Genomic DNA, 15,569 nt, shown 5'->3' with positions numbered 1-15,569 from the left:
ATTTATAGCTCCTACTCACTGATGCTCTCTCATCTGCCTCTTAGTTTTACAGCAATAATTCAGTGATATCCAAGACTGCACTTTTCTCAGATTACTTCTTTCCCAAATCCAGCACATATCATGGCCTAAAACCATCCCAGGCTCCCTGCTCACCAAGAGATCTGCAGGTAGGGAAATCAATCGCTGAGACAAGATGAGAAAAGAGGTATCAGGAGAGAGCATCCCACCCTCTCACCTAGCCTCCTGCTTGCAATGGCAAACCTCTGGTTGGAAAGGACAGCTGGGAAGGACTTGGACTTTCCAGGTTTTTTTCAGACTTCTCTAGGTCAAAAGAGGGTACAAAATTCTGCAAATCGATATATCCACTTACAGAGCACCCTAAAAACACTGTATCAGGGCTTTTTCTGAGCAACCAAAAAGGAGAAGTGGCACCCAAAGGCCATTGCCCATTAATAGTATTCAAGGGCCTGCTGCTGGCAGGGTACCTTGAACACCTGAATAAACCGCCAGTATTTCCCAGGAATTTTTCTTGTAACACAGATGACCACAGAAATGAGAAGCACAGTGGAAGCTTCGCGGGCAAAGCTCATTAAAATGTTGGATGAGTTGCAAGATGCTAAACTTTCCCTGACAAGGGCAATATAAAGGAGTTGCAAATGTCTGTGGTTTCCCCGTGAATCACACCAGCTCCTACAGGTATCCAGCTTCTGGACAGAACCCGGAGATGACAGGCTTGGGAGGAGTGGTAGCCTTTATGTAGCTGGAAAATGAAATCATACCTGACTCCACCTATTGGGCTTCTGATGCAATCATGAAATAAAACCTATTTAATGAAACCCAGGATTACCTGCTTCCTCAGGAATTATAAACACTACCTCTGAATTCCTTGAATTAAGTTTGCCTAGATTTTGTTCCTACTAAACAAAGGAAAACAGAGCTAATCGGTCTGTTCCAATATACTAAATTATAGAATGGCCTAAATTACCATGTAACTGGCATTTAAAAAAAAATAAGAAGGAAAGCTACATTTAGAAAGGGTAATACTACAGTTACGTAGAAAAACCAAGACTGGAAACTCCCATGTCATCAAGTTTGAAGCTATGATGTGTCACCACATCATAACATTAGTTTGAGTGTTTGGTTCCCCCCATGTCAATCCACACAAGTATAATTGGATGACATTTGCTCCATCAGACTCCTGTCCACAGCTCCTACAAAATAGCTGCACCCACAAGCTGTCTTTGGGTACAATTTGTACTTACAACTGCATCAGAAGCCCTGCAATCTTTGCATAATTTTTTTTCCCCTGTACAAAATATTTCCCAATGTATTTTAAGGTTTCCTTGCTAAACAATATCAGCAAGAGCCTGGTTCAGAAAGCCCGCAATGCCCCAGGATGCTGAACTCTAGGGATCCAGACCTCAGCTCTTGTTGGCCCAGGAGTTTATCCAAATACAGAATTTCTGTAATACTTTATGAAATTAAAGCGGTATTCATGATAGCTTCCAGTTCAAAACTTGTTTTAGAAACCACCTAAATCAGACCTGTGCAAGTACCTTCCCTAAATCTCAGGCTCTGTCTCTTGGGTCCATACGCATCACTGTGGAGCTGTATCAAGCACACCTCTGACACGCTGTATAAATACACCCGAAATCCTGGAGGGAGACCTGGGGCAGGCAGGCACAACCCCACTCGCACCAGTTAAGCAGCTGCCTCTGTCAGGTGCCACCCGTCCAGCCCGTTACCTTCGTCACTTGGCGGACGCTCTCGCTGATCAGGGCCTCCCACTCCTCCTCCGGCATGGAGAGCTTCAGCTCGCGAAGCGGCAAAACCTTCTGGAGCAGCAAACATGCCAGGGCCTGGGAGAGAAAGGTGGAGAAGAGATGAGGACACACGTTTAAAAGGGCCAAAGAGGAGGAAAGGCATCGTCCTGCCTCCAGATTCAGCTGTTAGTATCTGAAATGTGTGGTAGTAGCTGGTTTGAGTGCATCACCTCCAGTCAACAAAAGTCTTCAGCTGCTTCTTACTGTGCCCTGACGATGCAGTTGGCACAAATAAACAAAATGCTTCATTTCAGATGGAACCTGGATGAAAACTGCTGCTCAGAGCAGCACTCAGCCTTGCCCTGGAGTCAAACTCCTTCATTAAATTTATACGTTAGCAGAGCAATGAAAAGAGGAGCCACTGGAAAGCCAGCAGTAATCTGCAATCTCCTCACATGTCCTTCTCTCCCAGATCTCCCTTGTTAAGGCTTTCTTAGGGACAAGGAAAATGCTGCAATGCACAAAAGCAAGTTATAGAAAATCATGTAGAGAATCACTGTAGAGAATACAGTAATAAGCACATACAGTTTAACAGATTTGAAGGGGACATTTTCTTAACAGCACAGAGTCAACAAGCAAATTCTACCCACCTATAAAGACAAATTGCTGCCTCCAGCTGCCATCACATAGGCCTAAATTGAATACAGCTATAAATACCAAAAATCATTGGGAATTATATCAGGAATTAACCTCTCTCAGAAAGCATCTAACCATGCACTGCAACTGAACCTACCCTAGAAAAAGCAACCGAGCAGAGTTTGTCAGACTCTTCAGTGAAGATACCAGTGAGTATCTTCAGTATCTGAAAGTCTAAGAGACCTCAAGGAAAAAAAAATCAGCATGGTAATACCCAGCCTGGGCTCCACACACCCCCAGGGTCCAGGCAAAGCAACCTAGAAAACCTATAATTAGGAGGCTTGAAACTATTTATTGAAGAATTCAAAGAGGAGGCAAGTGAAGAATCCCTGCATTTCCAAGAGCAGCAAGACCTTCCCAAGCTACAGGCAGTCAGGTACAGCACATCCAAAACCCGGGGGGCTGCGTTTCCCATCCAACCCCTACTTCGGGTTTCTGTGACTGAGGGTCAGGGATTTCGCATAGCCCAGGTGTCCCACAGGCACCAAATACAGCCTTTTTTGACTGAAACATGGGCCTGTATAAGCTCACTTCCAGTTTACACTACAGCACAGCATCATGCATTGCAGTAGAGCCCAGGAAGAGAACTACACCTACAGAACAAGCCTTCGATCACCAAGAGCACTTCTGCTGCAGAAGTTACGGCATGGCCGCACGCACGAGCCAGACGTAGTGCAAAGTCACTCCTCTGCAATTCCAAAGAGTGTGTGACCTCCGGAGTAAATGAAAGGCCATAATTCATACGGAAAGGCTCAGGAAGGGTCATAAGCCTCAAGGTACCATCTCTTCTTTAGCAATTACAACAGACATTCATGCTGCGGAGGGGAGCAAAGGGTCCTTTTAAGCAACCCTGGAGGTATCTCGGGACACCAGCTTTGCTCAAGACGCTCACGGAGCGCTGGAGGCAAGAGTGACCATGGTTTGCACAGAAATCACACCAGTGAGCACTGCAAATCTGTGGAAAAAGAGCAGATGAAAAGAAATCAAAGCCATCCAAACAAACAAGGGGCTCTGGACACCTGAGGCTCAAATGCTGGACTGGCAGAAGAGACCCTGAAATGGGCTTAGGCCACAGTAAGCATCAAGCATGAACATGATTTAAATGATAATAGAAAATCCCTCTGTGTGTAATAAATTGGGAAGTCTAAATCCCCCGTGCCTGAGGATCCTGGCCATTGCTATCACTTTTTAGCAATTTTGTCACACTCATATGGCTTTCAGGCCTCCAGCTCATGTTAGATCCAAGCAAAGAGAAAATAAGTTTTGTTTCATGTAATTAAAACATTGCTATTGCTGTAATCAAAGTGCTACTGTGTTTCCTGATTGCTTTTTTACTTAATGAGAATTTAGCACCAAGTGTGAATCCCTTCTCTCACTTGAAAGTGCAAAATAAAATAAAAGATTTGTTTGTTCAGTGGAATCAAATGCGCTCAGCCAGACAACAAACGTGACACTAATAATTTCCATTTCCTCAGTGCCCAGTACCCATGGTGTGCTGCAGTGCAAGGTTATCGTATTTATCACACAGTCGGTGACTCTTCTGTTACTGGAGCTAATAATTAACACATAGCTCTCATGCAGTCTATTTTTCCAGAGCAAACTGTATAGTTACCTCCTTTGGCAAATGGAGAAAATTAAACCATGGGGAGAAGAACTGAAGTGAATCAGTCAGAAAGATCGGCGACAGGAACTAAATCAAAATTAAAACATTGTTCTTCAGTGCACAGACCCTCATCAGCTCTTGACTTTGGGGGCTGCCAGGACCCCGCTGTTCCCAGGGACCCCATAGCAGATTCTCTGCATTTGCTCAGCACCAAATGGAGCTTGCTGAGCTCCTGGCAGCCCTAGGAGAGGCAGGTATCCTTCAAGCCCTTCTCCTTGATTTCAGCTAAAAAAAAAGGCTATAAAATAGTACAGCAACAAATAAAAGCGGAGTTTGCCCAAACAAGGAGTTCCACACATATACTCCCACACGTAACCTGCGTTTTCCTGCTGGCTTTGTTCCTTCCTTTCTCACCTACAACGATTGCACCAAATGCCACTCAGTATAAATGGTCAGGATTTCTTTCCGACATAGCAACCGGGCTGAGAGGTGCCAGTAATTCCCAGCTGGGCTCACCTGGGGATGGAGCAGCTTAGCGAGCGGGGTTACACATCCCATCTCCACCCGTCTCCATAAAGGGCAAGACGTACAGCCTGACTATTTAAAAAGGCAAGCAATGGATTAACCCCTGCCCCTTCGGCTGCTGTTTTCTTTTATTGGAAGCAAACATCTCACACTGGTAGCGGAGGGGTCGGAGCGGCGGCTCCCGAGTCCCCGCGCGGCTGCCGGCAAACACACCGACGTGGCCTTCGATCGCAGCCACCGTGGGCGAGGAAGCCAAAACCAAACAAGCCTTTGCAGTGATGCTGGGATTTGTGCTTGCAGTGTTCCAGAGCTGCAGGCACGACCTAAATTCGGGGCTGTTTTTCAAAGAAAAGCATGCTGCTGCTAGGAGGTGCTTCTTTCTGATGCCGAGAAATGCTTTTGAGTCCTGAGTGTTTTGCAAGGCAAGCTGCAAGAGAGATGGGGAAAAAGGATGCCACACTAATGCACTCCCATCGGGGCCACCATCAGCAGTCACCCAGCGTCACCATCAGAGGAGCAAGAACCTGAGGACGCGACCCCACCGCGGCACCGCAGACACAACATCAGGATTGTCACCCAGCCCTTTGGCCCGACGATCTCAAAGCAGCTTGGGACGAGGAGAGCACTTGAGCTATGTCAGAGCTCACACACCAGAACAGTGGAAGTGGGGAGTCTATAAACCTACCAAAGACTCCCAGGTGGATTTTGCCTGCCTTATTCCTGTCTTTTTTTTGCATTGCACACAGTTTTACCAACACGAAGCATGCCTCTATTTTTTACTACTGAGGCATCAGCAGCATCCTCCATGCTGATCATTTCACTGCTCTTTAAAGCCCAGGGGACAAAAATATGCAAGCGCTATCACACCACAGAACTAGTGGTATTTCAGAGCAGAGATGTCTCCTTGCTGGTGCACCAGCTAGGGCAGCAGGCAAGCACATACAGCAGACCTGCATGCTGGAACAACAGCCCTCAGGACATGATCTCCAGCACTGAGGTTGCTCTGCAGCCACTGGGACATGGCGAAAACTAAGGACACTTCTAAAACTCTCCTACCAAGTCCATTTGAACACGGGGGCTTCCAAAATACACCTCTTACTACATCACATCTGTCTTGTGCAAACCCCAGGTAACGCTCTAGATCTACCTCCTAAACCTCCCGGCTCACAGAAACAGCAGCATTTTCATGCACACTCCTGACTGCAAAAGCTCCTAGTCTGAACACAGGCTTGTGCTGCCATCCCACCCCGGTCCCACTGGCTCTGCACCGTCCCCTGGAGCCTGCAGTCACAGGGATCACCTGCTGCACTCGTGGAAATGGCACCTGCAGAGCGGGAGTGAGGGAACATGTTCCAAGAACGTGGAAAACACTAAACGCGCTTTCTCTTGAGCTTAAGAAACAGTCAGGTTTCCCAGTGAGCTGCAATTTGTGGCATGGTAAAACAAAACAAAACAGGGCACGAGCTCCCGCTAACAAGTGTCTTGATTATAGGAGCATAACCTGCCATTTGTTAGCACTGCACAAGCCAGCGGAGCCCTAGGGTGAAAGTCCCTTCCAATTACCATCGAAGCAGCCACGGAGAGCAATGGAAGGGCACACAAAGCCACGGGGTGAGCACCAAACCGCCCCCGTTTCTACTCCCATATTCCCAATACTCTATTTTTACACTTGCACTGGGTGTGGGATGGAAAGAAAGGCCCCAACAGAGCAGCCTGGGGTTTCGGGTTTGCTTTTCATTTCTCTACCCTCTTGCATTGTCCCGTTGCCGCGCCTGCACGTTATGGGTTTCCTTGCTGACTGTTTTGTGGGCAGATCCCAAGCTGGGAACAGCCTGGGAGCTCCAGAGCTTACTCAAAAGGACAAATTATCAGAGGAAAAGGAAAAAGAGCTGACGACAGTGGAGCAGATTTGCACCATGCAATGCAGAGAGAGCAGCAATCTCCTACGTGCTCTACATATATGCAGCCCTTCCCTAATGTACCTTGGCACGTTATAATCAGGACTGCAAGAGATGGAGCTGCCCCGCCGAGCCCTCCCGGGGACAAGACAGCCGATTTTGCTGGGAACTGCTGTGTTTAACAGGGCTTCTGCTCGGGACAAGCTTTCAAGCCTGAGTTTCACACAGCCCGCTGACCCGACCGGAGCAAACTGCAAATCCCCTGGGGAGTGCAAAGAAGGGGAGGGAGAAAAGGACCATCCTGCAAAATCCTTATTCAGTATCGGCACTGAGCTAGCAGCAAGAGACAAGTATACAGCACACAAAACCCTTACTTGAAGGCTTGAGGAGGAACAAGGTGACTGCAGAGGCTGCTAGGAAACATTTGCCAGAGCAGCTGCCCTCAATGCATGAGGAGCACTCAGCACAGCCAGGCCCAAAACTGGGATCTACCCGCCCGAGAGCTGATCCTCCTTGCCAAAAAGGCATCTGAACCAACGCTACTTAACAGCTTACATTAAATTCCTGCAGCAAATGCATGAGAAAAAATTTGCAAGGCTGGCTAATTACGAGATGTAAAGCATTTAGGCGAAACCTAAATCACATTTTACAACCTTTGAGGGGTATGGCAATTTGTTCAGTATACTCCCACCAAGCCTCCTAGCTCATCGAGCTCCTGCAGTTCTCAGGGCTCCTGAATAAGCCATTCTGTCTTGCAACCACTTGCATTCAAGTAGATTGTACTTGTTTCTTCTTCCTAGTGATAATGCAGATTTTCACAGATATAGCAGGATGCTTTTCATCCAGGATCCTTTAAATACCTCACAACAGTTTACATATTACCACTTTTTAAAATAATTCTGACACACAAGACACATTTTGCCCCTATATGAGATGCAGGTTATTTTTTTATGCCTTCCTAGGGTGCAAAATCGATCAGAGAGTTTATTTTTGATTTCATTTTAGTCAATTATTTTACCTTTAAAGCTCTGCAGTAGACACTGTCCCTCTCTCTAGCCAGTTTCTAAAAAAGACACTCTCAAAAGTAGAAGAAAACCAGTCACCCAAAACTGGTGCTTCCAAGTCTCAGATCCTGGTTGTGGTTTGGTAGCTCTGCTTCTGCATTTGAAATTTCATTATGCTACTTGCTGGGAAAGAGCAAAAGCCCCTGGGAAGGCAGCAGCCAAAGCAAAAGTGACCGGAGAGAACTGTGAAGAGATCTTCATCTCCCTACCCTTCCTGCTGACTTTTCCTGCTCTCCTCCCTTTTTCATCTGCGTTATTGTTCAAACACTTCCTCGCCCATGGAAGCGCATGCGGGTGAGGAACGCCGCTCCAGCGGCTCCGGACAGCGGCCGTCGCATCCATCGGATGGGCTGCGGTCCCAGCTGCTGCTGGGGAGCACCTGGCCGCGATATGGGCAGTTTTGTTCCATTCCCTCCACTGGCACCTCCTCCACAATGGGAAAATGGCTATTCCAAGACAGAAGCTCTTAAACCACCATTGCTCAAACTGGCTGGAAAAACAAGAGGAGACATGCTCAGTATGAGCTGCCTCCATCTAATACAACTATTTGTTGTATCTAATACAACTATTTGTTGTATTAGATGCTACGTAACAGCTACAGCTATTCCAGCCTTTGCCCGGCTGGTTATAACCATCATTCCCTTCACTGCAAAGCCAAACCAATAGGATTTTTTTTTAAAATATACCTGAGCCAGCAGAAAATCTAGGAGTAGCAGTCAAGAAAATCTAGGAGCAGCAGTCAAGAAAATCTAGGAGCAGCAGTCAAGACACTGGAGCAGCTTGCCTGCAGACCCGGGCATATACACTTCACTTAAATAAAAGTTTCTTTATGCCCTAACCCAGCATTATTGGTCGTCCGGGGACTCTGCAGTCGCTGGGAAGTGTCCTCTCCACTGCTGCCAAGGGATTTTTAACACGCTCGGTTTCCAAGCATGGAAGAAGGCTCAGAGGGCTCTGGGGGATGCTCCTGTCAGAGGAACAGCCCCATCTCCTGCCCATCTAACGGAGGAGCCCCACGGAGAGAGGCTGCTTAGGACGGGGGCAGCAGACACACGTGCCCCGTGCTCCGGGACGGCCTCACAGCTCCCTCCTGCAGCCGCCATGAGGCAGCGGGAGCTGCTCACAGAAATGAGGGGGTTTTAGCCCGCAGCGCGCGCCGGGATTCCACACTGCCACTTTCCAGGGAATAGCGGCACCTCCAAGAGCAGCCTGCCCTGCCAGGTTTTCTGCCCGAGATAAAGGGTCTGCAGGACGCTCAGCATTCAAAGCACAGAAAATACAACACGACACACCGGGCCAGACCAGGCTGATGGCTTTGAATGACATTAGCTTTGACCACGTCGAAGACACAGGACTTAAAGATGCAGCTAGTGAGCAGGGGGGATTGGGGAATACGTTATTTACTTGCGCTCTCCTCGCACCAGAGGCCCCGAGCGGCCCTGCAGGACAGGGCCATCCACGCTCCACGATCCCGATATCCCACGGCTGCTTTGGTAACAGATTTGTTTCTCCCCGGGGAAACCACCCACCGCATCAGAAGGTCCAATCAGACCTAATGCCTCCTTCAAAAACATCAACAGCTTATTAGCTCAAGTTCTTGAAAAATTAAAAGATGCATAATTACTAAGCAATTCGCATAAAAAAAAATGAGATAGGTCACTAGCAGAATGGATTAGCACCCATGGGCAGTGATGTTTTCTTGCTTTCTCTGTAATGCTCCAAGGAATAGGGTTGTAGTTAGCAGGGAATATTGGTATCACTGAGACAAGAGTTAAAGAAAGCAACGGATCCTACGCAATGCATCCAAACCTCTCCTTTCCCACATTTAACAAAATAAAATAACAATATTAAAAAAAAAAACCCAGGAAATATGCTTATTTCCCTCCACACTGCCAAATGTTTTCCAAAGTCAAAACAAAGTCGCAATAAAAAAAGAACTATCTAAGACAATTCGGTTTCTTAATACAGGCCTGCTGATTTTGGAGCATTTCCCCTTTGCGTTAACAAGCTCTTCTGTCTGAAGGACAGAGCTAAAAATGTCCTTTTGTTATGAAAGCAAAGATCCTCCAGAGTCTCCAGGAGCTGAGGTTCAAAGAAATCGTGCCAAATGTCACAAAACCTCTTACAAAATCATTATCTGGGGCATTACCCTTTCTCTTGACCTTGGCTTTCCTCTGGAAAAAAAATGCACCCCATAAAATCACTGTTGACAAAGTTTATGTAAACTTTGATTTTACTGACAGGCACATGATCAAAACCTGAGGAATTCCTGCGGCACCTCAGGTTAACTGCACATATTTGGAAACCAAAACCGGAAAGATGTCCTCTCCAATTCCCCCTTCTTCCTAAGTCCAGTGTCTCCTCAGCACCACAAAGCCAATTTTCCCCAAATACAGAGTCATACAATAGGATTTTCTTATGCTATTTTGAAGGCAGCTACTGTATAATGTAGTCTATTCAGAGAGACTCTGGTAAGGTCAAATTTAATAATTTAAGATATTTAAGAGCAGTATGTATTCAAAAAAGCCCATGTTGCCTATGCTCTGTCTGTCTTCTAGCTGCAGTCCCCAGTTTAGTAGATCACAGTCTTGCTGCTGCAGGGACAAAGGTTTGCCTCTTTTAAGAGCATTTATCAGCAGATAATGAGGAATTAGAATTCCATTCACTCAAACACCAACTTTTGAAGTTTACCTTTCAAGTCGTATTAAAAAAAAAATGTTCTCCTTGCACGTCAGTAGAATTGTTTGCAAGGAATACAAAAATACACAGTGCTGCTAAGCAAAATTAAAAACAAAAGTTCGATACGGCACCGGCTTGAACTTTGTAGACGCATCGATTGGGATGCTCGCCAGCCCATCCCATCGTTTTGCAGAACGTGGAGGGAAGTGTCGTGACATGAGAGGCTGCCGCTGCCCCGGGCACGATGGCCACGGTTTTGAGCCCCACACTGCAAGGCACCACCTGGAAACCCTGCACAGAAACCCTTGCTCCTGTCTTGGGCTTTATCTCTTTTGTGATGGTCAGGAGAAACCAGTGATACCTGAGAAATCAGTCAAACTGCATCCCTAAAATCAGAGAGTCACAGAATGGTTGAGGTTGCAGGGGACCTCTAGAGATCATCTAGTCCAACCCCCCTGCTAGGACCACCTTCTAGTAGAGCTCATGAGACCACCACACAGGTTAACACTTGCCACTTCAGAAGCCCTCATCTTTCTCACTGAACCAAACCAACCTTCCAACCTGCTTGCTGGTGTTCCCAAACTCAGCTGCAATAGCCCCATGTTCACACAGCCGCAAACATTACCCAGAAGTTCAACAAAACAGGATTTGGTCCTGGTGCTTTTATAGTATTTTGTAGCACGCAGTAGTAACCACCAGCTCCCTGTGTGAGGTGGCAATTCAGGAGGCTTGGAAATAGCCCAGTCCTGGGAAATCACTGCAACAGGGACTATGTCTAACGCAGCACCCTCACCCCAGATGCAAGGCTGTTAATGCGACTGTTCAATCCCAGCCTTGGAGGACCTTTGCCAGCGGCTGTGTCTATAGCACCAAGCACAATGTAGTGAGCTCTTAATTTTCTTAATGCCTTCCCAGATAAGACCATGTTTCCTCCCTCACTCAGCATAGACAGTTGGCACCACAAACTGATGAGCAGAATAAATATCTGTAATATCCAAGGAAGCAGAATAAAGGCAAGTAGGAACCTACTCTTGCTCTCTCTGTGCTGCACCAGCCACAGCAGAACAAGGGATAAGGCAGGGAATAACAGGGCAGTTTCTCTTGGCTGGTTGGTTGATGCCTGGTGTAGTTATGGATTTCTGTGTGGGAAAGGCCGGTGTCTGTTTGCTGCAAAACACTCCCACGGGGGGCATTGGAAGGCACCAAATACCCCATGTGAGGGAAAAGCAGCTCAGCCAGGAGCGCCCGCACGCGTCCTCGTCCACCTGCGACCTCACACACAGGAGCTGGCAATGCAAACACAGGTGAAACCTCCTGATGGGGGACTTCAAGCACTCCGCTTAACCACAGTCAGGGGCGGCTGAAAAATTTAAACAGCTTTTTAAATTTTCAACCATCTCACATAAGCTAGGGAAGAAGCAGAGAGAAACTCAACTTGGAAAGCAGTTTGTCACAGGCAGCTACCTTTCACCAGGGCATCAGACACCTTTCCAAAGAACATCAGAGACTATTTATAGCTGCTGTCAACATCCTCTAAAGGAAAACAGTTTCTTTGAGCTCTCCTAATGCAACAGAAGCTCCCAGAAGCAAAAACCTGGGCTGCAATAATCCACATCCACAAGCACCCTAAAGGTCTAGGAATTAAAAGCTTGGTCCTGAAATGCAGAGCACCCTGGCCATGACACAGCAAAGCACTTAAACATTCAACTGTTTCCCCCTTGACTTCAGAGGGACCCTTTTCATGCCTAGTCAGCCCATATCACAGGGCCTTGCTGGCCCGTGATCAAGGTTGTGCAGGAGTCAGCCCCTCATTCAGCTTTACCTTCCAAAGCACAGCATCTCCCTGCCCATCCCACTAAACAGAATGAACACGGGAATATGAAAGCAAGATGCAAACTCGGGCAAAATATCCAGCTGCAAGTGCCTCCTCTTGCAAGGAGAGGAGTTTTCAAGACAGGATACCCTTGAGGCCCCAGGCCTTTTGCTTGGCTAACGCCAGGAGCCTGCTCCCCATTTCAGACAGAAAAGAGGTAGAGTCCAAGGGGTGCCCGTGCTCATCCGCAGAGCTTTATTTGGCTTCGGTGGCAGCTGCAGCTAATGCAAAATATTGCAGGGCAGGTCTCGGCCGTGCCGCATTCAGGGAGCTGCATGCAGGGAGCTGAGTGCAGGGAGCTGCGTACAGGGCGACTGTGGCGACCCTCTCGCTTAGCACCGCACCCAGGGGCTGTTTTCCAAAGCTGTGTGGGGCTTTTACGGCTCTTGCTGCATTAAAGTTTAATTACTTTTTAACTTAAGATATTTATATCAAACACAAACTGTTCAGACAGATACCTGTCAACCAGCCAAGACCACTTTGGCAGGACTTTGGGATCATATTTTATCCTCCTGATGATGGCAGGTCGGGAACCGAATTGCTTCAGTTGTGTAAAATTATTTCTATATATGTTCGATCCCTTTGGGAAGACCGTCAAAATAACAAGATTAATTAATAACTTACCTAAAATATACTCTCTATCAGATAGATCTTATAGGGCTCCTTGTCACAGACTACTTTATAAGAACATATTTTGAAACATAAATCAATCTATAAAGCAAAAGACGACACTTTGTTTCAGTGCTGACTCTAATCTCCACACTAAGTAAAATGACTTTTATTAGTTTTGTAACAGCTCTGGGCTAAGATCACTGCAGAATTCTAGCCAAGCCAAAAAGAAACTCTTGATGGACCAATACAGCATCATTATGCTCCCAGCTACTGCAACACCCTCAATCAATATAGCTTTAAACATAAATAACATGGGGATGCATTCAGACTGATTGGTGACCACGGCAAAAGTAATTAGAAAGGCTCTCAGGAACAGTGTTGAAATCCATGTACCTTAACGCATTTCCCAAAGGAGCAGAGCAAGGGAGAGGTATCAATTAATTTGCCTAAACCCTATGAAAAAGTTACAGATTGCAAATGTCTGCCAGGACAAGTGAGATGTGGACAACATCTTACTCTGATAGCAAGACATGTTTCACTTCCAAACTGGCTGGGACCATAAATAAAATGATGATTTTCATCAACCATCAAGCCCAAAAGAGGTGGAGTCTCTTTTGAGCCACTTACTCTTAGGAGACTCTTGCACACCAGGGGATACCCCACAGCATTGCAACTTAATTAAACTCAACAAGAGCCAACCCTTAAAGGGTTTCCCTATAGAGGTCACCACTTAAACACGGTTAAGGTGTGCTCAGCTGCTTGCGTCGCAAACAGAATGCTCTTTTATTTCTGCTTGCTTCAGGAGCAGCAGGGACTTGCACATCCTCACAGGTGCTTGGTGCTGTATTTTTATGAGCCACAACACACAGAATACCCTGTTAGTGCATCCACTAACAAGATGATTTCTAGCATAGAAAATCAAGAAAGCTCCATAGAGCACTCGTAGAAGCCTGCATCAGCAATAAACCTGGCTGCTGCAGTGCAACCAGCCTCATCTTTTCCTTCTTCACCTCTTCCTTGGACTAACAAAGGGAATTGCTAGGGAAAAAGCATTAGCTCCCTGACTCACCCAGCCCTTTGGCAGCACGAGCATGATTGAGAACACATAGGGAGTATGGAAAGAGTGCATGGAGGGGCAGAGGGGGAGCTGCTTCAAGAGGCTCACCATAATTAACGATGCATCTCCAAAGGACAGCCCAAGACCACACACAGCTCCTGAGCTGCTACTGCAGTTACCCTCCGCATCCTGATGCTGCTAAAAATACAGCAGGAAGACATTCCTCACCTAAGGCTCAGGAGGGTTCTGGTATGTAGCTGAGTCATGCGACAATCATTAAATTAAACACGTCTTGTTCCTCCGTTTACACTCCATCAGTGCAAGTCCAAAAAACAAGCCGTTTGTGCACACTGAAAAAGCGACACTGCACCCACTGAACCGAGGTGCAAGGAAGCAGCGTGAAAGCCAGGGTCTCCAGGAAAACAACTGCAGTGCTAAGATCAAATTGTATTAAGAAAGGAGGAAGTGAGACCCAGCTCATGCACATTTATTTCCAAACAGAATTGCATAAAATGTGCCTGGTGCTTGGAGAAGACATCAGCTTGACAGCAATATCCTTAGTTCACAAAATAGCACAGGAGCCTCTCCCCCGTTAGCAGCGCGCACATTCTGCTCAGCTAATTGCAAGGCTTTGCATTGCCAACAGGATCATTCGTGCCAGCAGCTTATTGCAATTTATTAGCACTAGGTCAGTGCAGAGGTTTAACACAAGCTGTTTCAATGACATGTCACTTCCCCATCCCAGTCTGATCACTGGAGAATATTTCCCAGCTGTCATTTGCACTTAATCAGTTTGAAGAACATGTGCATGTGGTTTGCATGCACAGAAGGGATTCTCAAAACAACTGCTGCTCTTTACTTAGGTGTAAGCTCAGTCTCAGCAAAAGAAAGTCATCATATCTGCCCATAGCTACTGGAAGACTTGGTGTGTGCACTGGTTTCGCAGTCCTGTCACTGAAGACCTTTCTCCTCTCGCTACGTGGGGTGCAAGATCATGAACAGCATGATTGATTTTCAGGGCCTCTTTCCTCAGAGCTGCATCTAGCAAGTTGGATTAGACCCTTCAAGAAGTTTTATTCTTTACCATCTTGTCTTTTTATCATTGCAACTTATAGCATTCCTCTCAGATCTTAAAGGCTCCCTTGGAAAGCTTTGCAGTAAATACATATAATCTAGTGATTTCTTACAATTGCTCTTAAGCTTTTCCTACTGTAGACAACAGCGCAACTCAGATCACAGACATGCAGAAGTCAGTATTTTGGGAAGACCGTGCATGACAGCTTTAAGTTGCATGCTGGTTTAACCTACACATATGGGAAAGCAAAAACCAAGCAGGATTTAGGAAAAGGAATCTGACGGTTAGGATTAAAAAAAAAAGACATGGCAAATCCCACAAGATCTCCTATTTAAGTACAAAAAAAACATTCAAACAGCCAACGTGGGTAACGCTGACACCAGGGAGTTACAGTGCACTTGAACAACCAGCAGGAAAGGATCCACGCTGTCCAGCAGCCAGGCTGGTCTCACAGCAGGAGGGAGGCCCAGCTCAGATGCAGGAACTGCCAAATACAAGGTGATTTTGCAGGTCTGCTGCTGCACAGAGATCCATCCTGTATCTTTTTGACACACAGGCTACAAGAGGTACCAAAATGAATTCAGGCCTGGCTGACATCTCCCCTTCCCAGGTGAAGCCTTTGTATCTGCACCCACATGAACACCAATCTGTCCAGCTCCTGAAAAGGGAAATTGTGGTAGGAGAGTCCCTGCAGACGACCCTGAGCCAGGAGTAACCTCCCTGG

At 46.7% G+C, this 15,569-nt stretch overlaps 1 protein-coding gene across 1 annotated transcript in view; it reads right to left on the bottom strand.

The window, feature by feature from the left end:
• Positions 1-15,569, bottom strand: part of MYBBP1A (MYB binding protein 1a) — a 44,806-nt gene that overhangs the window by 9,851 nt on the left and 19,386 nt on the right. The window contains exon 24 of the mRNA XM_088529952.1: positions 1,746-1,859. Coding sequence (XP_088386078.1) covers positions 1,746-1,859 — 114 coding nt within the window. The remainder of the gene's footprint in view (positions 1-1,745; positions 1,860-15,569) is intronic.

The sequence above is a fragment of the Tinamus guttatus genome, unplaced genomic scaffold (genome assembly GCF_059628265.1).
Source record: "Tinamus guttatus ecotype Peru unplaced genomic scaffold, ASM5962826v1 Tinamus_guttatus_pri_ptg000356l, whole genome shotgun sequence".
In the NCBI taxonomy this organism is placed as follows: Eukaryota; Metazoa; Chordata; class Aves; order Tinamiformes; family Tinamidae; genus Tinamus; species Tinamus guttatus.
This window is presented reverse-complemented; position numbering and strand designations above follow the sequence as displayed.